Below are 22,350 nucleotides of genomic sequence, written 5' to 3' on the forward strand. Positions count from 1 at the left end.
CGTTCCTGTTACACTGTGGTCTTTTGTCCCCATATCCTGGTCGTGTTGAACATTATCTGTTTATACTCGAAACTGCTTTCCTTGTTCAAACTTGTTCTCTGCCCGGGTCGATTATCATAGAATATGTGTTTCTTTGTTCTTAGCTCAATATTTAGCTCTGACAATGTGTTCCATGGACATTCTTAATAAATCTTTGACCACAAAAATGAATTAGTTGCCAGTGAAAATCTCCAAGCAGCACCTCACTGTTCTCGTGGGCTGAGGTTACTGCATGTCCTAAACCTTTATTGAGCATTGTTCTAACTGACCTGCTGGCCATACCATTAGTCTAGTCCGGAGTTAGTTTCTAAGGAAAAGAAAAATCAAGCTTACTATATTTTGCTTTTGACAAACCATTAAAATATCCTTTAATGTCAACAACAGTATGCATAGTGGGGAAATTGAAAATTTTCCCACTGTGGGACTAATAAAGGAATATCATATCTTATAAGATCATAAAGTTCTGAGCTCAGGAGAGCAACTTTACAGAAAAAATAAGATGATAAGCATCCAAACTGAAAAAAATGAATTGATGTTAATTTAAATGCTTGATGTGATGAAGCAGTTAAACATAATTTTGATGAATAATTGTGCGGTCACTGCTCATTTTTCTTATGATTAAAAACATACTGCAAGAAAACTCTTTGTTTCTGTTACATTCACTGTCTCTGTCTCCGTGGTTTGAATTTCACACTGACTGAAAAAATATTTTGGAAGTGATTCGTCATCAAAACAGCCTTAAATCAAAATATTAGTTCCTGATTAACCCACATGACTGGATACAGTTCGTCCTCCAGTGTTGCAGCTATTTGACTTTTTCTGGGCCCAGTGGAGGAGATATAAACCTTCAACTTACACTGAACTTTCAAGTCTTCAGTAGAAAATTATTATTATAGTCTTTAAAGGCCAAGGGAAGTTTGCCAGAGGTCTTGGCAGTGTTCATGTTTGTTAATAAGAATAACAAATTTGTCACAGAGCAAATGTAATAAAAATGTAATTTTTTAATGCTAAACAAACATTTGTAACCCCTGAGACACAACACTTTGGTTTTGTGTTAAAAGTTTAAGTTTTGAATCAGTGTATTCTGTTCCTGGGAAAGAGTATCTGGGATTAGGTATCCTGATACATAATAAATGAGCACTGCGAGCTTTTGTTTCCAAAAGAGCCCTGACCCCAACTATTAATGGAGTGATTTCAATCCTGTCCAGATGTTAAGGCAACTCCCACAAATCTTCAGAGGCACCGATTTAGGAATCAAACACTTAATTATCAATTTAACAACACTCTTTTCATTGCCATTAAGTTTACGTAGGACCACACAGACCTATAGAACCCCATTTCCTGGGCAGGGGCCAGCAGTTCATCTGTTTCATTTGATTTTCCTCTTTTTATTCCTCACTATGTTCTGTTTGACCACACAGATCTCATGGACAACTCCCTCAGTAGTCACAAGGAAATATTGGGAAAGACAGATTACAACAGTCCATGCTCCTCTCTCCTAGGCCTCGTCTATCTGTGTGAAGCTAGACATACTGTTAAATTGAGCCGTTAATGTTCTCTCTCCCAGAGCTGAATGTAGATGTCGGGAGATATATTTTGCACTACAATTTGTAATTAAATGATAGGGAAGAGCAGTATGATAATGTAAACTGATGAAAGATGTACCAGGTCTGCAGGCCTCAAAGTACTGGAGAAAATAATCACATTGTTTAAGCATTGGCTACTACTGTTAGACAGACATGGCCACACACAAACATAAAATGACAGATTTACTAGGCTGATTTACTTGGCGTTTCACACATGCACTTGTAAAAACAGACAGACTAGTGCACACATGTACATGTTCCAAAGTTCAAGACATTCACACATCACACGTACACTTGGAAGTTAAAAAAAATATTCTGAGGCAGTTAACTTGAATACAATTCATTTCATTTAACATTTGAACATGTATATGTTCAAGGACACGTTTGAACAGAGACACACCACACACTCATTGTGCACTTATGAGTTTGACCTTGAGAGAATGGCACCAGCCAACAGCTTCCTCCTGCTGCTGTTATAGGGACAGAAAGAAGGAAGCACTTCTGATGTACGCTTCCTCTGGACCTCTGTGCTACAGAAACATCTTAGCACTCTGTTCCTCAGTCTTCCATAACATTGTTCTCTTGATGTGTGTTTAAGTGTACGTTGTGTACAAGAAAGAGGTGAAATCAAATACAAAGGTAGACATGTGAAAACCAGGGGGGTGGGGGAGGGGGTCGTCATTCCCATCCCATTTTAACAAATCGCACCCTGGTATTAAGTGTTATAGTACTAAAATGTTACATTTCTTGAAATCCAAGAATCAAAAGACACAGGATCTATGTGGGACACTGAAGCAATCAGATTTAATCTAATAAAGCCCACAAACACATGGGATTAATAAACCTTACTATTCTTCACTTCTCTGAAATCAAGTTATCAGCATTGGGATGATATTTACTGTTGGACTACGTCTTTTTGATTTATTTGAGGGCACTTCCCTTGTGTGTGTGTGTGTGTGTGTGTGTGTGTGCGTGCGTGCGTGCGTGCGTGTGTGTGTGTGTGTGAATAATCTTCACATCCTGTACTCATGTAGAGATATCCTGGAGGGTGGGGTGTGGGAGTGCAAGTTTTTCTGTAAAGGCAGTTCCTAATTTATGAATCATTCCTTAACCAAGAATTATTATAAATTCACTATGATTATCTTTGATTTTCAAAATATTAGATGTAATTCTGTCTTTGGATGAACTAACCTGTGTTGCTTCAAGGTTATCACGTTATGTTTCTGTGTATCTGCTATTTGTAGACAGAATGCGCCAACTTTGTTCGCCTCCTGCAGCCCTACAACCGCACCCACATCCTGGCCTGTGGTACCGGTGCCTTCCAGCCCATGTGTGCCTTTGTCAATGTGGGGCACAGAGGGGAGGTAAGATAAGATTTGGGGATGAACTGTAGAGGGGATGGCATCTTGGGAAACACGTACACCTGCCAAATTCACCCACAGACACAAATTTGTACAGCAGCATAACACGATTTATTAGAGAATTGATTGGTGACCATAAGACAAATGTGCTAACCAATCAAGTCCAATAATGGGCTGACCGTGTAAAATATTTTATGTTCAATTCCTGAGTTCAGCACTATACAGAGACATTTATACTTACAAGAAAAACAGCAAGAGATTCTCCAGTGCTACACCAGCATTAGCAACGATTACATTTAGTTTGATATTCAAGTCAAGTCAAATGTTTTGGTGTTTTGCACAGCCTGATGACTTTATACACATTGGTATGTTTAACTGAAACAAAGCTGATGCTGCTGAATGTTGAATTGTAGACTGTATATTGTAGAATTTTCAGGAATAATTCAGTAGTTTACAGCTTGAAGCTTGGGTATGGTTGCTCAGACAAGGTGGCGTCCCCATTTACTTAAGTCCTCTTGCGGCTGGTGCAGGTTAAATTCAACCTGGCTGCCCCTGTCATGCATCAATGATTAAAACTCCACAAAAGTAACTTAAAAAAGAAGACCTGACTTCAAAAGTGTTGCAGTATTGAGCCATGATACTAAACTAAGACAAGAAATCATGTGTAGGGAGCTCAGCCTGTGGCACAAATGTGGTCCATGTCAAAATGCATTATCTTTTAGAAGAATAATAAAGGTTGGTGTTTGTGCACAGAACCCTGGAGTTTAACATTAAGCCTCAGTGGGCAGCACTGTCATGAGTCTTTCTGTGCGACTGCTCAACCGCATAGTTTCGCTCTCTGTGCTTCTTTTCAACCACACTGACTGGTTCTCCACACAACAACCTGGTTGAGTGGGACCCTCTGCGGAGCTCCACATTTGGAACCATTTGAAAGACAAAAGTCAGTGAATGGAGCCATTAAGACGGGCTTGTAGTTTACCATTTCACAGAGGTCCTCTGGATTGCAGTCCAGTATACCGCTCTGTCTGTCCCAGCAGGAGGGGGTCAAACTGGACATGGTTGGAGTGGGAAATTGGATCTTTAGTAAAAGCTTAGGAATTTTGTGAGAAGTGGATTACATATACAGTACGTATAAAGAACAGAAGGGGCTTTGTAGCATTTTTTCATTCCCTCTTTTTCTGTTGAATTTATGTGCTCGTCAGAGTATGTGTTCTACTTGATGCCATTTCCTTCCTCCCTCTTAATCTGTCATCCTCTGCATGGATGTTGGACTCCAGGTTTTATTATACATGATGAAAAACAGTCCACATCTTTCTCAGCTCGTGCCGTCTACTATGATTCCAGTAATAATACTCAGTTGAGATTGCTGGACTACAAAATGTAGAGAAAAAAATATGGATTAGTTGACTTGTAGAAACACAATCCTGAGCAACTGTGCAACATAACACCACCTGTTTCAATCCTGGGGGCTGTTTGGAACCCAGGAGCTGCTTTCCAGGAATTTTTTTAGTTAGTTGTGTATATTTGTGTAATGATGCAGTGATGGTTCAGTACTTTAATTTTACGTGCAAGTAAAAGAGGAAAGACTAAACTGACATTCACATTTATAATCAACCCCTAAATTTCCAAATGATTGTGTTTTTGACCCTGAGTAAGGATTGGTAAATACATGGTTTATGAAGACTGTCTTTGTGATTGTGCGTGTTTATCATAAAAAAAATAGTGTGTTTGTATTTGTGCAGGTTCAGATGTGTGTGAAACAACAACTCCCTGCTTGTAACAGCTGTCCGAAAAAACAGAAACAAACCACCTTGTGTGTGTGTGTGTGTGCGTGCGTGCGTGCGTGCGTGTGTGTGTGTGTGAGGACACTCCTTCCAGCTCATCGGTGTGTCTGTCTGAGTCGATGACACCACAAGGAGCCTGTTCATTTATTTAAGTAACTGTGAACCGGTGGAGAACACACACCTATGTATTTACTTAACCTCTTGAGAAGACAGAGGCCATAAGCTCTCAGACTGGACTCTGGGTGGGATGACCTTTGACCCTTATGGTGTTTCATCGCAGTTACTTTCAAAGACACTTTTTCTGCCTATGCCTTATTCTGACATCTGTCTCACAGATTTGTGTAAAACTTCTAAATGTCAAATTTTCGTTAGGTTAGGATGGTTTTACAACATCTGTTTTGAAAGGATGCATTGTATTGCAAAATATTGAGCAAGCTGTTGTTATCATGTAGTATCAGTTAATCTTGACTGCATTTTATGATTTCATCCAAAGATGAAACAAAGAAGGTATTAAGCAATATTCTTATTCACTGTTTTGGAAATGTTTTGACATTTCCTTTCATTTTAGCTGAAACTCTTCTATCACACATCACACCTGACACTTTCCTCCACCCGTACCATCCTGCCTGTACACGCTTCTTCACCTCTTTTCCACACTCGCCATTGCTCTGGACTGTTGACCCTAAATACTTAAAATCCTCCACCTTCTTGATCTCTTCTCCCTGTAACCTCACTCTTCCACTTGGGTCCCTCTCATTCACACACATGTACTCTGTCTTACTGCGGCTAACCTTCATTCCTCCCCTTTCCAGGACAAACCTCCACCTCTCTAGCTTCTCCTCCACCTGTTCCTTGCTCTCACTACAGATCACAATGTCATTTGCAAACATCATAGTCCATGGAGATTCCTGTCTAACCTCGTCTGTCAGCCTGTCCATCACCATATCGAACAAGAAGGGGCTCAGAGCTGATCCCTGATGCAGTCCCACCTCCACCTTGAACTCCTCTGTCACACCTACAGCACACCTCACCACTGTCTTACAGTCCTCATACATGTCCTGCACCGCTCTAACATACGATCTGTGTCTTAACTCTTGTGTGTTTATCTGACTCCTTGTCACCCATACACACACACACACACACACACACACACACACACACACACACACATACACATATACTGATGTCCACAGGGTGAGGGACTCAACAGCATGAATCAGTGTTACCGATGTAAAAATAAACAACTGTAACACAGTGATGACAAACAGAGGACCAGACCACACACACAGACTAACACACAGCCACACACACACACACACACACACACACACACACACAGCCACACACACACACACACACACACACACACACACACACACACACACACACACACACACACACACACACACACACACACACACACACACACACACACACACACACACACACACACACACACACACAGCCACACACACACACACACACACACACACACACAGCCACACACACACACACACACACACACACACACACACACAGTCAAACTAAACAAATGATACCAACTTCAACATAAACATTTGATACAGACAGGAACAAACAGACGTGATGAAAGATTCAAAGATGTGCACATTCAAACAAATATAAATATCTAAAAACGAATGTCCTGAAAGACCCACAGATTCACCCACTTATACACCCTCCCACACACACACACATGCATGCACACACGTGCATGCACACACAGATCGACCAGCCTCTGTAGCCATTATAGACTTAAGTATTTGTCATTTAAAACCTTTTACCTCAGAGTCGGCCTTTTTGGCACACAGAGAGAAACTTGCTGAGTAACTTATTTCCTCTCAACATGACAGACTTCCATGACCATTTTTTAAGTGCTGCACATGAGGCACTTTTCAGGTTCAGCGAGCCAGCAGCATTATTGTGGATATCAGGTAGACCAAAAAGATTGAAAGCATAATACAAAATTAATTGCTAATGAATCACTTCTTGAGTTTTCTCAGGATTGTTGGATTTGGATCAAGGACCTACAAACCAGAGATGGATGACGTTTCTTATTTCTCTGCTTCTGCCTTTTCTGTCAGTGCTACTCCATTTCTAATCCTTTTGCTTGGTAACATAAATCTGTAATCATACTCATAACTCTTAATGCTGTTGTCCTGTCTCATTCTGTTTCTTTCTTATCTACTGTATCTATGTTTCATTGTTTGTCTTTCCCTTATTTTAATTAAGGAGCAAAAAAATCAAGGAAAGATTAAAAAAAGAAAACAAGTCAGCTTCTCAAGCAGTCACTGAAGTGAGAGCTGAGTGGTGACAAGGGGAACCCTGCTATTATTTGACAGTGAGGAAAAGGCCAAATACAACAATATATCTAATTAGGAATGTCAAGCCTTTAATATGTCTGAAGTCAGTCCAAATTTTAGAGTGTTCATCATTTAGCATTTTTCAACACCAGACCACTAGATTACTGTGACTAACTGAACAATAATGAGAGCAATTGACCATTTTAGGAATCAAAGAGCAAAACTTGGACAATTGGCGGATGTTTGAAATTCAAAAAGGAGGTCCAGGTTCCTTTTTTCTCAATACTTGCATACATTCATAGCTGTACTTCATCTAAACAGTAACATCTAAGTAGGTCAAGCAGATAGACACATGGAGAATCAGATAAAAGGGTGGAGGAAACTGGGAGGACAAGAGGTAGATTCCTGCTGAGTGAAACTCAGTAGTCATGCTGTTTTGTGTGTGTGTGGTATAAAATAATTAAAACTGATATCTCATTTTGCTTTTTTTTATGTCACAACAGTACATGATGGTTTTGCATCTCGAATTGATGAGTCCTCACAAAGACAGAGAGAACAAGGCAGTCAGAGACCGCGACCTCAATTCAACATTTTTGTCACAATTCGCTCCTGGTTTTCCTCTCATCTGTCCAGCTCTACCTGCCTGCCACTCCCACCTCATCAGTGCGAGTACCTTCACCTGTGTTTCCTCACCTGATTATCACCTGCCTGTTCAGTATATATACCCTCCCATTCCTCTCAGTCTCTGCCAGATTGTCTTTGTGTCATGTATAGCTCTCTTGCATTTATCTCCGGACTGCTCCCTCGGTTTCGACCCTGCCTGTGTTCGACCCGTCTTCTTCGTCGCTGCCCTGGTAATCTGACCAGCCTTCTGTCTTTGACTGCCCTGCCTGCTCCTTCCTTGTCTGCTACCTGTCAGCTGGGATTTCTGTTTGCTGAGACTGTTTTTTTGGGATACTGCTGCCATTCCGTGCGAAGCTTCAGAATAAACTGTTGGAATATTCCTGCTCTGGTCTCAGTCTGTGCTGTACTTGGGTCCTTCCTCAGACCTGTTACAGTACAATCTGGCCAGAAATGGATCCAGCACAGATTGATAACCAGATCTCCCCGATGGAGGACATGCTTAACCAGCTGGTTGCGAATTCCGTTGTGTCTGCACCAGAAAAATGGCAGGTCCTGGCACAAGTTTGGCGTGATGTGGCATGTCTCCACGCCCGCACCCAGAACCTGGGGCTAACACCTTCTGCCTCACCGGGAGCCATGTTCTCATCACCTGCCTCGGCGGGCGCTACTGCTCCGCCGTCTGCCTCAGCGGGGATCGCCGCCGTTCCACCTCCGGTCCGGGAGCCCAATTTGGGAGCACTGGAGCGTTATGACGGTGATTCTGCCACCTGCAATGCCTTTCTCTGCAACTGTTCCATCATTTTTTCTCTCCAGCCGCTCACCTTCTCCTCGGAGGAGGCTAAGGGCGGCAGTGGCTCAGTGGTAAAGCGGGCGGTAGAGCGGGTCGTCCTATGATTCAAGATCGGCGGTTCAATTCCCGCTCCCGCCCCCCCAAAAATACCCGGAGGTGAGCTAACAGTGGGAGGTGTCAGCTCATCTCCGGAGCACTGCCGAGGCACCCTTGAGCAAGGTGCCGTCCCCTTTACAAAATTGCTCATTTGAGGCGCACCAAGAAGGAGCTGCCTGCCACTCTACCTCCCCTGCATGCCTACAGGCCCCCTTGTGTGTGTGTGTGATACAGGGGCCTGTACTCACAAATATGTATGCATGCGTTTGTAATCAGTAGCTAGAGTGTGCTTTCTTAATTTCCCTTCGGGGATCAAACCAGTATATTAAAAAAAAAAAAAAAAGGTGGCTTACACCGTCAATCGCCTCACCGGGCGGGCACGTCTGTGGGGCACTGCGGAGTGGCAGAGAGGGACCCCCGCCTGTCGCTCTTTCTGGTCCTTCACCAAAGAGCTCCGGAAGGTTTTTGGTACCAGACCTCTGGGGGCCGACACCGGGCGAGAACTGCTGGATCTGGTCCAGGGCAGCCGTTCAGTCACAGATTACGCTATAGACTTTCGTACTAAGGCCCCTCTGTGTGACTGGAACCTGGTCGCCCTCCGTGATGTCTTTTTGCGTGGGCTGGCTGCATACATCAAGGACGAGCACCCTGCCCGTCCCCCGCAGCCCTCCTCGCACCAAGCCTACAGCGGTGCCACCTCTCTGCTGTCTGCTTCAGGTGCCCCTGTGTGTGAGGGGGATCCGGAGCCGATGCAGCTTGGCCGCATTCGCCTCTCACCTGAGAAGAGGGAGAGAAGACAGCGCTTGAACCTCTGCATGTACTGTGGTCAGCCAGGGCACTTCGTCAGCCGGTGCCCAGTAAAACTCAGAGCTCACCAGTGAACAGAGGCATACTGGTGAGCCCCATCATTGACCCCACCTCCTCTGAAAGGCCAAGCATCACCGCCAAGTTCCAGATGCCTTCTGGTTTCCACTCCATCGCCGCCCTCGTCGATTGGGGCTGACGGGAGCATCATGGATGAGAACCTCGCTCTTCAGCTGGGATTATGCCCGGAGCCGCTGCCGTCACCCAGTGCAGCCAGACCCTGCTAAGGTTTCTGCTGTAACCTCCTGGCCAGTCCCGGAGACATGCTAGCAATTGCAATGTTTCTTGGGGTTTGCCAATTTCTACCGGCGCTTCATCAGAGGTTTCAGCTCCATCGCTTCTCTCCTCTCTGCCCTCACCTCATCCAAGACCTCCTTCCGCTGGACCGATGCAGCTCAAGGAGCCTTCGGCACCCTCAAGACTCGTTTCTCCTCTGCACCCATCCTCCAGATCCCCGATCCAGAGCGCCAGTTCACCGTGGAGGTGGATGCATCCAGCGTGGGGGTGGGGGTGATCCTATCTCAACGCGCCACCATTGACCAGAAGCTCCATCGCTGCGCCTTTTTCACTCGCTGTCTCACTCCCATAGAGAGAAATTATGACATTGGTAACAGGGAGCTTCTGTCGGTAAAGGCGGCTTTGGAGGAATGGCGCCACTGGCTAGAGGGGGCCGAGGTGCCATTCATTGTGTGGACTGATCACCACAATCTGGAATATATTCGCTCTGCCAAGAGACTGAACTCGAGACAAGCCCGTTGGTCACTGTTCTTTGACAGGTTTAATTTCACGCTGTCCTATCGGCCGGGGTCCCTTAACACCAAGCCAGATGCACTCTCACGCCTGTTTCCTGAGAGCCCTGATGAAAAACCTAAATCCTCTACCATTATCCCAGCCTCCTTCTTCGTCGCTTGCGTCACCTGGGAGATCGAGAAGAGGGTGCGGGCAGCCGCTGAGGACCAGTCCTAGTTCCTGTCCTCCTGACCACCTGTTTGTTCCAGCTAGTCTCCGTTCCAATGTGCTCCAGTGGGGGCACGCCTCCTGGCTCACCTGTCATCCAGGCATTCAGCGCACCTGTGATGTCCTGCAGCAGCGCTTTTGGTGGCCTTCGCTGGAGGAGGATGTCCGCAGCTACATCAACGTGTGTCCTGTTTGCAGCCAGAATAAGACTTCTCGCCAACCCCCAGCCGGCCTCCTGCGCCCCCTGCCTGTCCCTCATCGCCCATAGTCACACATTTCCCTGGACTTTGTTACCAGTCTACCCCCCTCCAGTGGTCACACTGCCATCCTCACAGTGGTAGACCGGTTCAGGAAGATGGCACACTTTATTCCCTTCCCAAGCTCCCTTCTGCCAAAGACACTGCCAGTCTGGTCCTCCAACACATCTTTCTGTGGTCTGCCCACCGACATCGTCTCCGACCGGGGTCCCCAGTTCACATCCATCTTCTGGAAGGTGTTTTGCAGTCTCCTGCATTCAATTCCACCTGGGACTGTTCTGCAGAGATGGTACATTATGTTCTCCCCGTGTTTGCGTGTCTGTCTTCGCGGGTGCTGTCCCACCTCCAAAATCATGCAACGTACAGTAGATGAATTGCTTGCTGTAAATTATTTGTCGTTTTGAGCACATGAATGGTTGCCTGTCGTTGCTGTGGCCCTATGATGGGTGGCTCATTTGGGGTATTCGGGGTCCCAGCTGTCATAGGGCGTGAGATGGGGCAAACTCCTGGCGCGACGCCAGTGCAACGCTGAGCTACAGAGACACACAACCACTACAACACACACACACACACACACACACACACACACACACACACACACACACACACACACACACACACACACACACACACACACACACACACACACTCCTAAGGGCAATTTGGAACAGCCAATTGACCTGAAGCGCATGTTTTTGGCGGTGGGAGGAAGCCGGAGAATGCGAACAGAACCCACGCAGACACGGGGAGAACATGCAGACTCTGCACAGAGCGAATCCGGACCCGCCTTGCTGTGCGGCGACAGCACTACCCGTGCCGCCAAAACACGATTTTAGTAATAACAAAAAATCTCTGTCTCTCTCTTTTGTGTGTTTATCTTGGCAAAATTTATCAAAAATGACTGACAGACTAATCAGCTGCACCATTCCCCTGGATCATGATGAAATGACAAATACACACATTTGCAGTCCTACAACTGTACAGCTGTCACACGCTCTGATACGGAATACATGCCGCGAAGTTAACTTTGGTTACAGGAGGGGGAAGTGGTGCTGACAGAATAAGGATGACTAACGATTGAGCTAGAGGTGTTCAGCACAGGAAGAGATGGAGAGCAGAAAACAGATGGCAGCAGGAGCTGAAATCCAAGATAGAGAATGAAAGTGATTAGTTTGATGGAAGAACAGAGGGAAATGAAATGGTTCACATGACATCAGACTGAATCAAAAGTGACATGCTCACAAAAACAATATTGCTCAGTATCTGTATGACACAAAGAAATGTGACAACAAAAAGCAATTATCATCCGCACATAGAATCAGTCAGAACACATTTTCACAAATGGATTTCCAGGTCTAAAATCAACAAAAAACCACAAAACTTATTAAAATCTTCATAGATCATATTGATACTAAGATGTTGTAGTTTTTAAGGGCTACGCATACAAGGTTTCAATTTTTATGTTGAGTTTTTAGTTTTCCTCATCGTTTAAAGTGCAATCTAATGTCACATGACTTCGTAAACATTCAAATCACTACTTGTAAATCAATAAACAACTATGTTCTCTTACTGCATGAGACCTGTTGGGTAAGCAAGTCCACAACTGGTAAAGGCTGGTGGACATGTAGGGTCTGACGTATGTAGGTGTGAGGTATTGTTCACTGTGTTTCTTACAGTATTTTCATCCCTCAAATTTCTAATCATCTCTTCTCTGATATCCATTCAGTTAGGCTCACCCTCTCACTAACAATGGTCCATTGTCTAGTAGAGGAACAGAGGCGCTTACACACTGAGTTCACTGAAAGGACATTCAAATCAATCATATGGACTTGAATCAAACAAGAGATCTTACTGTAGGTCTTGTCCCCTTCCATTTCCTTTTGTATTCTAGAAAATCACATTGATCCCGCCAAGGCAGCTTCAGCACAAACAGCCCTGTTCACTGAGGACATTGATGTGAGGGTTAACAGACTTAAAACAAAAGGTGTTTTGTGTGGTTTTGTTGACTTGACAAGTCCAACCATTTGAGGATGTGGTCAATATTTCTAGAGTTCCTGTGTGTCATTTTAATTGTTCCCTGCCTGCTGGAGTCAGAAAAAGTATTGTAAAGTAGTTCAAATATTAATCCATAAAATATTCTTTATGATTTGTTGGCATCATCTTCACAGCTTGTCTTAAAAAAACAGCTGGCACTGTCTATTCCTCATATTTGTTTCATACTTTCGATTGCTGTCTGTTTCAGCCAATGAGAAATGTTCTTTATGGATTGTTGACCAATTACATTCCCTAGTTCATAATATGTGTTGAATGACATTTATGACCCTCAAATAACTCGTCAGAAAGTATTTTCTGCGAGTGTGGATTTAAAGTGAGTTTGTGTTCCATGCAGATGTGTTACAAATTTTTTTTCATACTGAGTCATTGATATACTGTCCTGTTCTCAGGGTTGATCCACGCTGGGAAGTGGGTGGGAAAATGTCTGAACTCAAATCTACTGATCCTGCATTTCCTTGTTTCTCAGACAGCATCTGTAGGTCTCAGACAGAAACAGAGTTCATTGGGAGGACAAATGTTTGTGTGGATAATGGAACAAAAAGGCAAATGAAAGAATTCTTGTACAGTGAGTTAAAAAAAACAACAACTGCCCATTGTGTAGCTATACCCACTGAACTTCTGTGGAACATGATTCATCTTAGGTTCTCCAGGAGCAACGGTGAAAAAAGTTTATACAGCATAGTAATTGTTTGTTACATGTTTGGTTTTTTGTTCCTGATGTGTATGAGCAAGACGGTGATTCTGATTTTTCTTGAAGAAAAAAAATAATTTGATGTAAGGTATGACATTACACTAATGTGTGTTATTCATCAGCATGTGTTCACGATGGATCCCACAAATGTGGAGAATGGACGAGGGAAGGTTCCACATGATCCCAGCCTCCCCTTTGCGAGCACCTTCAATGGTATGTCCCGTGTTCTATTGCTTCTATTTCTAAGGAATTTGTCAAGATTTCAGGGAACCATTATTCTGACTGCGAACCCTTGTTGAATGTTGGATTTCTTCTCCTTCTTCTTATATCTTGTTGTTGTTGCTTGAAAAAAGAAACAAAAATAAAACAAGAATAAATTAAAAGCCATAGGTCTATTGAAGTAGGTATCATATGACCTTCTTTTTGCATAAAGTTTTCAAGGTTCTCCCTATGCCACACAAAAAAATCTTTATTTAAATGTGGAATGTCGGGGATGCGTTGAGAACTGCAGCTGGTCTGTAATCTGTTGGGTGAACGAATCCTGTACTTCTGATGGGCTTTTAGTCTTTTTGGTTCTGTACAGGCACTAAACCCACTGATCTGTTCGTTGTCTGGGAGGTGGATACCAATCATTCTCTGGGCTAGAATAACATGTCCATCTTAAAAGTTGACCTTACATGAACACACTTTTAAATGCTTCATATTCTTTTTCTGCCACATATAGTTAAAATACCAAGAGGTCTGATTTACATGTTTCACTTCTCCATGCAATGAATCTCTACTATATTTTGTAAAGTTATTAACCCATTTAGCAGAAAGTATGGACACCTTCATTGGCTCTGACACACATGCGTGCGCACGCACGCACACACACACACACATGCACGCACGCACGCACACACACACACACACATACACACACACACACACACACACACACACACACACACACATGCACACAATCTGGAATTGTGCATAATGGTTCTGGGTGTTTCTCTCTGAATGTCATTTTGGCATTTGTTTATGAATTAATACTGATTTATTCCTCCATCCCTCTTTCTTTCTCCTAAATGGCTGTTTTCAACTTTAGAATTTACCCCACAATGCACAGCATCTGGCAGGAAACCCATTCCGATTTGACCGCAGCTCCAATAAACTTTCTACACACAGAACAATGAACACTAAGTTGTTGAGGAATTATGCTTGCAGAAACCTATTGAGAAAAGACAGAAAGACAAATAGATATATGTATTTGAACATGCTGTGACGATAGTGGTTTGTCCAAGGATTGTTCTTGCAACCACTTGTCATTTTTAAAGAAGTGAAATGCTTATCCAGCAGATTTTTTCTGACCTCCTCCTTTCTCACAGGGTTGTGCAACATTGACCACGTAGCTAGACTGTATGCTCCAGTTATAAGAAACTCGCTAACCATGACTGATGATCTTTGTGTGAATTTTACCCATTTGGGATCAGTGGTGCACAAACAGTTATATGATTACCTTTTTAGTACTAAGTATGCAAAATAACAAACAACCAAATGTACACAGAGTATAACCTATACATACAAGGAACACACTACAATAAGAAAATAAATAAAAAGGAAACAAGATGTCAAAAATGAGGCCAACAGAGATGATGTAAGTCAATTGTCAAATCCCCAGGATAGTCTCCCAAATTATAAAAAAAAACCCTACTGATTTCTGATTCCTTGTGTATTGATGTTTAGAATATGTTTTAAACTGAGTATATATTTATTCATGACTGATTGTAAAGTTTACAAATAAATATCCAGCTGACATAAAACTGTTGACAAATGAAAGTTATATTTTGTTCCTGTTGTGTTCCTGTTGCTGTCTAGCAACTGCCTAATGCTCAGTTACAACACTTTGGATATATCTTTTCATTCAGTATAATTTAAATGAACCTTGTTTATTCTGTCAAATTTTTAATTCCTTTTTTAATTTCAATGCTTCATAATTTAAAAAAAAACATAACTCTTCTGGTAATTATTTCATCAATCATATCTAATGTCTTCCAGTGACAAATTTTTTCTCTGTTGCAATTGCTTGTTGTTGTTGTTTGTTTTCCCAAAAATGGAAAATTGGACCTTGATGCCATATTGCTGGTTTGACATGGCAACAGATAATGAAAGCTCTGTTACCCTAAATACATTTATTTGGGTTTGAACATTCTCTGAAACACTTACATGAATTTGAAGTCAAGTCAGTTGTATTTATACAGTATCAAATTACAACATAAGCCATATCAAGGCACTGTACAGAGAGCCAACAATTCCCCAAGAGGAAACCACCTTTTAACAGGCAGAAACCTCAAATAGATCTAATATTCAGGGGGCTGGCCTTGACTGATTGTGGTTATTGAGAAAGACAGAGAGACAGAGACAGACAAAGACAACGACAGACAGTGAGAGAGCGGGGGGAAGAGAAGAGGACACATCTGAACAAAAATAATAAAGGTCACGTTTCTGACACATCGGTAGGGCTGTCACCTCACAACACGGCAGTTCCGAGTCCCGCTATGTGCAGTTTGCATGCTCTCCCCGTGTCTGCGTGGGTTCTCTCCGGGTTCTCCGGCTTCCTCCCACCTCCAAAAGCATGTGCTTCAAGTTGATTGGCCAGTCACAAATTGCCCGTAGGAGTGAGTGTGTGTGTGTGCATGGTTGTCTGTCCTTGTGTGTGGATCAACGGTGAACTGGCGTCGTGCCCAGAGTGTCCCACGCCTCACGCCCTATGCCAGTTGAGATAGGCTCCAGCTCCCTGTGACCCGCTACAGCGGATGACGCGGCAGAAAATGAATGAATAATAATTGTAAAGGTAAATCGGATTGTTCTAAAACAAACAGATTATAACACACAGAATTTGAAAATTTTACAGGAACTTCTCCCTTGAATTTTTTTCCCCTGATATTGCTGAGATTTCCGGTTTAACTTATAAAAGATAACCTTGGGTGCTAAAGATTTTTCCTGTGGTGCATTGATGCATCACAGGAAATAGTTTGTTCCTGTTTAAAGAAAAGCAATTTTCTGAGTTTTTACACTTTAAAGTTAGTGGATGCCTGGGGTCTCAGTGGAGGTTATTCTGTGCAATGTGTGCTAGAGTTTGAGGTTTAGATTACTTTCCCAGCGTGCTCTTTATTGGATTTTTCTCAATTTTCATTTTCCTTTCCTTCTCCTTGGCTCATTTACTTGAACCACAGCACTTTCAAGCGCCACCTATGATTTTCTTTTTCGTCACTGCCAAACGTTTTGTTTTCAACAATCTCTATTCTTTTTACCGTTGTTGCTTTACAATTTTAAGTGTTTCCCTCATTTTTTCCACTGGTACCATTCTTTCTATTTACTGATTTTAATTGTGTTATTTTCCTTATAGAGATATACTGTAAGGTATTTATCTCTGTAAATGTCTTGTCCTCCCTAGGGGGAGAGCTGTATACAGGACTGAAGGCTGATTTTTTAGGCAGAGACTCTGTGATCTTCAGAAGTATGGGAGGTCGATCCACTATGAGGACAGAGACTGACCACAAATTACTCCATGGTAATACATCACTGTTTTATCAACCTCTTACTGTGAATAAGGAAAAATAATAATACCAATGCTTTGTTTATGATTTGTGTTTCCAACTTGACTCTCATATCTTGGTTTACAGACCCCAGGTTCATCGCTGCCCACCTAATCCCAGACAATGACGACAGAGACAATGATAAAGTGTATTTCTTCTTCACTGAAAAAGCCACGGAGGCAGAGGACAGGGAAGAGGCTATACATACACGTGTTGGACGAGTGTGTGCGGTGAGATACTGTTTACATAATTTATTTTGTAATACAATACATCATGATGTTAATATTAATGTTAATGTGCTGCAGATTTGTGAAACTGGATTTGATATCTTTATCCATGTGCTGGAATGGAAAAATGACGTGAGATCATGCCCAGAAATAATTACCACTTACTTTGGATAGTCCAAAGAGACACACACTCGCACACACACACACACACACACACACACACACACACACACACACACACACACACACACACACACACACACACACACACACACACACACACACACACACACACACACACACACACACACACACACACACACACACACACACACACAAAATCCTTTAACCAGGCTGAGATAGCTTCTACTGACACTTGAGGATGAGTCAGATGATCAGCTTGGCTACACAACGCTATTCAAAATGTCCATGAAGTCCCAAGAACTTTTGCAGGGGGCTTCACTTAATTTAGATATGTGACTTACATCCTACAATACTACTGGGAAAGTATTATACAAGAGATAAATACAAAGTAAAACCTTTCCAGATGGAATAAGGTGCTTTTTTTATAGTGTGTCATACAAAACTATTGTGTCAGAAGGCTGGTTTTATGGGTTTGCCATCCCAGTGTAAAACTTAAAAAAAAATATTCTCATGGCAAAGCAAATGTATTTAAGGATAGTTAATAGCATGGATTATCTCAGAGGACCGTGAAAGCATCATCATATACAGAATCATTTGGATCTTCTATTCTTCCAAAGCACACACCATTGTAAAATTGCCCAACTGTGATCCACATCTGCTACTCAGTTTCACATCCTTTAAGGCACATGTATCAAACTCAAGGCCCGGGGGGCAAATGTGGCCCGCCACATCATTTTATGTGGATGGCAAGAGCAGAAAAGGTCAGAGTGTCTATAAATAAATGGTCAAAAGTGTGCTTTGACCAAAACTACATTTCCCACATTTCAGTAATTAAGCATATTTTAACTCTGACAAAAACGTTTCGAAAAAGTTAATAGATAGATAGATAGATAGATAGATAGATAGATAGATAGATAGATAGATAGATAGATAGATAGATAGATAGATAGATACTTACCGTCCTTACTTGTCTTTGATATTCTTATTCTTATTCACTTGGATAGTTTGATCCTTGATTGATGGAGTTCTGTGGGTTTCATAACCTGAAACATTAAAATGATTTATGTTTTAACAGAGAAACAAACAAATATATTTTTTCTGTACAACTGTAATGTTTTTTTAACTTGAATAAGTAATTAATTCAGACTTATTTAACATTAAGGAGTAGTTACATTTATTTTACATTACACTGAGTTACATTCAGTTACATTTATAAGTTACATCTGGCCCTTTGAGGACAGCCATTATGCTGATCTGGCCCTCGGTGAAAATGAGTTTGAATGCTTTAAGGCATTTATGTCTCCCTCAAAACCATATGTGAGTTGCATGCACCTTCAAAACGTGCACAAAGAACGACGCATGCAAACACACATTCAAACAAACAGCTGCAGGATTTCCCAAAAGACTGCTTGACTGTGCCAGAAAATTTCAGTAACCCCCCCCCCCAAATCATAACTTTTTTTGACATCTTCATCTCCCCTTCTTCTCTCTGCATCTGTCTCTCTTTCTATCCTTCCATACGTGTCTTATAGTGTTTTTTCTTCAGCCATCTTTTGTCCCTTAGGTGAATGTGAGTCATTTCTTCTCTTATGGTTCTCTTAGTTCATGCCAAGAAGCCAATTACTACTCCCAATCCTCCCTTCTCTCTTTCCCGTCTCTCTCTCTCTCTCTCTCTCTCCCTCCCTCCCTCCCTCCCTCCCTCCCTCCCTCCCTCTCTCTCTCTCTCTCTCTCTCTCTCTCTCTCTCTCTCTCTCTCTCTCTCTCTCTCTCTCTCTCTCTCTCTTTAGAGTCTCTTGTCCATTTATCTGAAGGATAGCGGATTGAGTGTCATCTCTGCATTTCAAAGCTTGTCCTGGGGCAAGATACTGAGGCCCAGTCTACAGAAAATAGCTCTGTAGGTTTGTGAATGATGGGGGGGAAATAAGATTTAAAAGAAAAGAAAATTAAACTCGGTATCTGGAAATGAATATGCATTTGTTTCATAGATTATATGCTATGTTTTGTGTGTTTTCTGCTAGAATGATGTTGGAGGTCAGAGAGTGCTGGTGAACAAATGGAGTACCTTCATTAAAGCCAGACTGGTCTGCTCTGTGCCGGGACCTCACGGCATCGACACACACTTCAACCAACTCGGTAAGATTCACGTTAAGCTTTACTTCATCCCCCGAACTGTTGGTATAAGAACATAAATTCAAATATGCTAAATCATAATATTGTTTATGAAAAACAGAAGATGTTTTCCTGCTGAGGACCAAGGATGAAAGGAACCCAGATGTCTATGCGATCTTCAGTACCATCAGGTGAATTACACTCCAGGTGTCATATGCACATATTCTCTATCCATGTGCCTGCGTGTGTGTGTGTGTGTGTGTGTGTGTGTGTGTGTGTGTGTGTGTGTGTGTGTGTGTGTGTGTGTGTGTGTGTGTGTGTGTGTGTGTGTGTGTGTGTGTGTGTGTGTGTGTGTGTGTGTGTGTGTGTCACAGAACGTTTGAAACAGCTGGCCGGACTTAAAAAGTTCTTAAAATAATAATCATTTGCTAAAGCGTGCTGTCCCGTTATGAACATGAATACCCTACATTATACCCTCCATTATCTCATAATTAAAAAGCAACTTCACAACATATGAATTCTGGTTTTTGCTGACATCCAGTGCTCAGGACATTATTACATTACTGCAGAGTGATTAGCCTGGCCGTGAGTATGTCAGTGATGATGGTGTTGGACTTACATGGAATGTGGTTGCTGTTGGTGACTTTGAACTATAATCAAGCCAAGTACTTCAGGATGCCACCTGATAACAAAGCCAAACCCATAATCAATAAGGATAAGAGTAAGAATAAGAACTATAGTAAGAATAAGAACATCCCGTACCATGGTAAACAAAATTCTGAAGTCTGCTTTCCCCTGAATTCATATTTTTACCCTGACCTACTTGCAGAGGGCAAAGATCAAAGCTAGTGCTGTGATCTATTGTCAGTGATCAAACCACTAGCTTTTATCCACGGTCTCACTTACACTGACCTTCTCCCTCGTCTTTCTATCTTATTCGGTTCCTGAGAGTACAAAAGTTTAAATTTGACCTTGACCTAGTTTTCTCAAGGTCAAGGTCATCATCTCGTTTTCATTCCCTTTGCCGCCTGAGTAATGTGCTTTTTGTTTCATCTTTCTATCTGCAACAGTTGTGAAGATATTTTGTGGACAAACTAACGGACGGAAGGGTGGACAAAACGGACGGATGAACGGACAAACACACTGACACTGACAATCACACCACTGCTTTGAAGCAGGATGTAATAAAAACAAGGCAGTCAGAGACTGCATCATCCCGCAACACCCCTGAATTCAAACTTTTACCCTGACCTACACATTTTTGTGCTTCTGGCTCCCTGAAAATGTTGCTTTTTGTTTTGTGATTACGTATATCTCATCAGGTTTCAGAGATGTGTACCTAAAAAGGTATGAAAAGTGAAAATTTGACCTTGACCTAATTTTTCAAGGTCAAAGTAGCGATCTAATTTTCATTCCCTAGCTTCTCTGAATATAACTCCTTTGTTCATCTTTCTGTCTTATCCGGTTGCCGAGATATGTGCAAAAAAAGGCAAAAAAGTTTGCATTAGACCTTGACCTAGTTTTCTCACAGTCAAGGTCATCATCTCATTTAATCCCCTTTGCCACCCAAGAAATATGTTTTTTGTTTCGTCTTTCTATCTGCAACGGTTGCGAAGATATTTGGTGGACTAATGAACAAATGGAAGAATGAACTGATGAACGAATGGACAAATGAACGGACAAACGAATGTATGAACACACCAACACCAACACTGACAATTACAATACATCACCACTTTGAAGCGGGATATAACAAGAATGCACAACATCAGTAATTACATCCCGCTTCAAAGTGGTGACATATTGCAATTGTCAGCGTTTGTGTGTTTGTCTGTTAGTCCATCAAATACCTTCGCAACCATTGCAGATAGAAAGATGAAACAAAAAGCACATTACTCAGGCAGCAAAGGGGATGAAAATTACATGATGACCTTGAGAAAACTAGGTCAAGATCAAATTTTAACTTTTGTACACTCAGAAACTGAATAAGATAGAAAGACGGGGGAGAAGGCCAGTGTGAGTAAGACCATAGATCAAAGCTACTGCTTTGATCAATGAAAGCAGGTCAGAGCACTAGCTTTGATCTTTGATTTATGCAAGTAGATCAGGGTAAAATTTTGAATTCAGGGGTGTCGCGGGATGTTGCAGTCTCCAACTGCATTGGTTCTCGTTTGTTTGTTGAAACTGCAGTCTTTGTTCATTATCACCACCAGGTTTCTGGCTTTCACACAAGAGAAACTGTATAACAGAAGTATTGTTGCTGTTATGTTTATGCTTTCATTACAATTCATGTTTTCCGTTTAACATTCAGTCAGATTCAAGGACATGTCCAATTGTATATCTTCTCTCCCACACAGTAATGTGTTCCAAGGGTTTGCTGTATGTGTATACCGTATGGCTGACATCAGAGAAGCCTTCAATGGACCTTTTGCCCATAAAGAGGGTCCAGATTACCAGTGGGGGGTCTATGAAGGCAGGGTTCCTTATCCAAGACCAGGAGTGGTGAGTTGTTGGGAAGCAAATGCATCACATCTGAATATGATTGAAAATAAAACAAATGTTTGTGCTTCCCAGCCAAAACTATTCAGTGCTGTACTTATATGTTGTATCATGTACAGTAGTAGTAGTGCTCAGGAATCAGCAACGCAAACAATTATAACCTTCAATAATATAGATTTTTTTCAGTATACAATATGTTGTCTTTCTAGGTGTGCAGAAAAGAACATAAATTATCACAGCACCTCAGTTACTTCAGAATTTTCGTGAAATGATTAACAGAAGGTGATTCACCCCGACTGGTGAACTAAAGCAGTCAGAACTAAGCTTCAGTTTGATAAATCCTTGCTTTTTACATGGATGGTGTC

General features: G+C 42.1%; 1 protein-coding gene across 2 annotated transcripts in view; it reads left to right on the top strand.

Moving 5' to 3' along the window:
- The window catches only part of sema3bl (sema domain, immunoglobulin domain (Ig), short basic domain, secreted, (semaphorin) 3bl), a 71,416-nt gene that overhangs the window by 38,989 nt on the left and 10,077 nt on the right, over positions 1 to 22,350 (top strand). Inside the window, exons 4-10 of one of the 2 annotated variants that reach the window (XM_068331199.1) lie at positions 2,870 to 2,989; positions 13,548 to 13,638; positions 16,865 to 16,981; positions 17,094 to 17,236; positions 19,396 to 19,510; positions 19,608 to 19,677; positions 21,844 to 21,988. In XM_068331199.1, the coding sequence (XP_068187300.1) occupies positions 2,870 to 2,989; positions 13,548 to 13,638; positions 16,865 to 16,981; positions 17,094 to 17,236; positions 19,396 to 19,510; positions 19,608 to 19,677; positions 21,844 to 21,988 (801 nt within the window). The remainder of the gene's footprint in view (positions 1 to 2,869; positions 2,990 to 13,547; positions 13,639 to 16,864; positions 16,982 to 17,093; positions 17,237 to 19,395; positions 19,511 to 19,607; positions 19,678 to 21,843; positions 21,989 to 22,350) is intronic. The other variant, XM_068331207.1, reaches the window with a different exon arrangement.

The sequence above is a fragment of the Antennarius striatus genome, chromosome 2, assembly GCF_040054535.1.
Source record: "Antennarius striatus isolate MH-2024 chromosome 2, ASM4005453v1, whole genome shotgun sequence".
Classification (NCBI taxonomy): Eukaryota; Metazoa; Chordata; class Actinopteri; order Lophiiformes; family Antennariidae; genus Antennarius; species Antennarius striatus.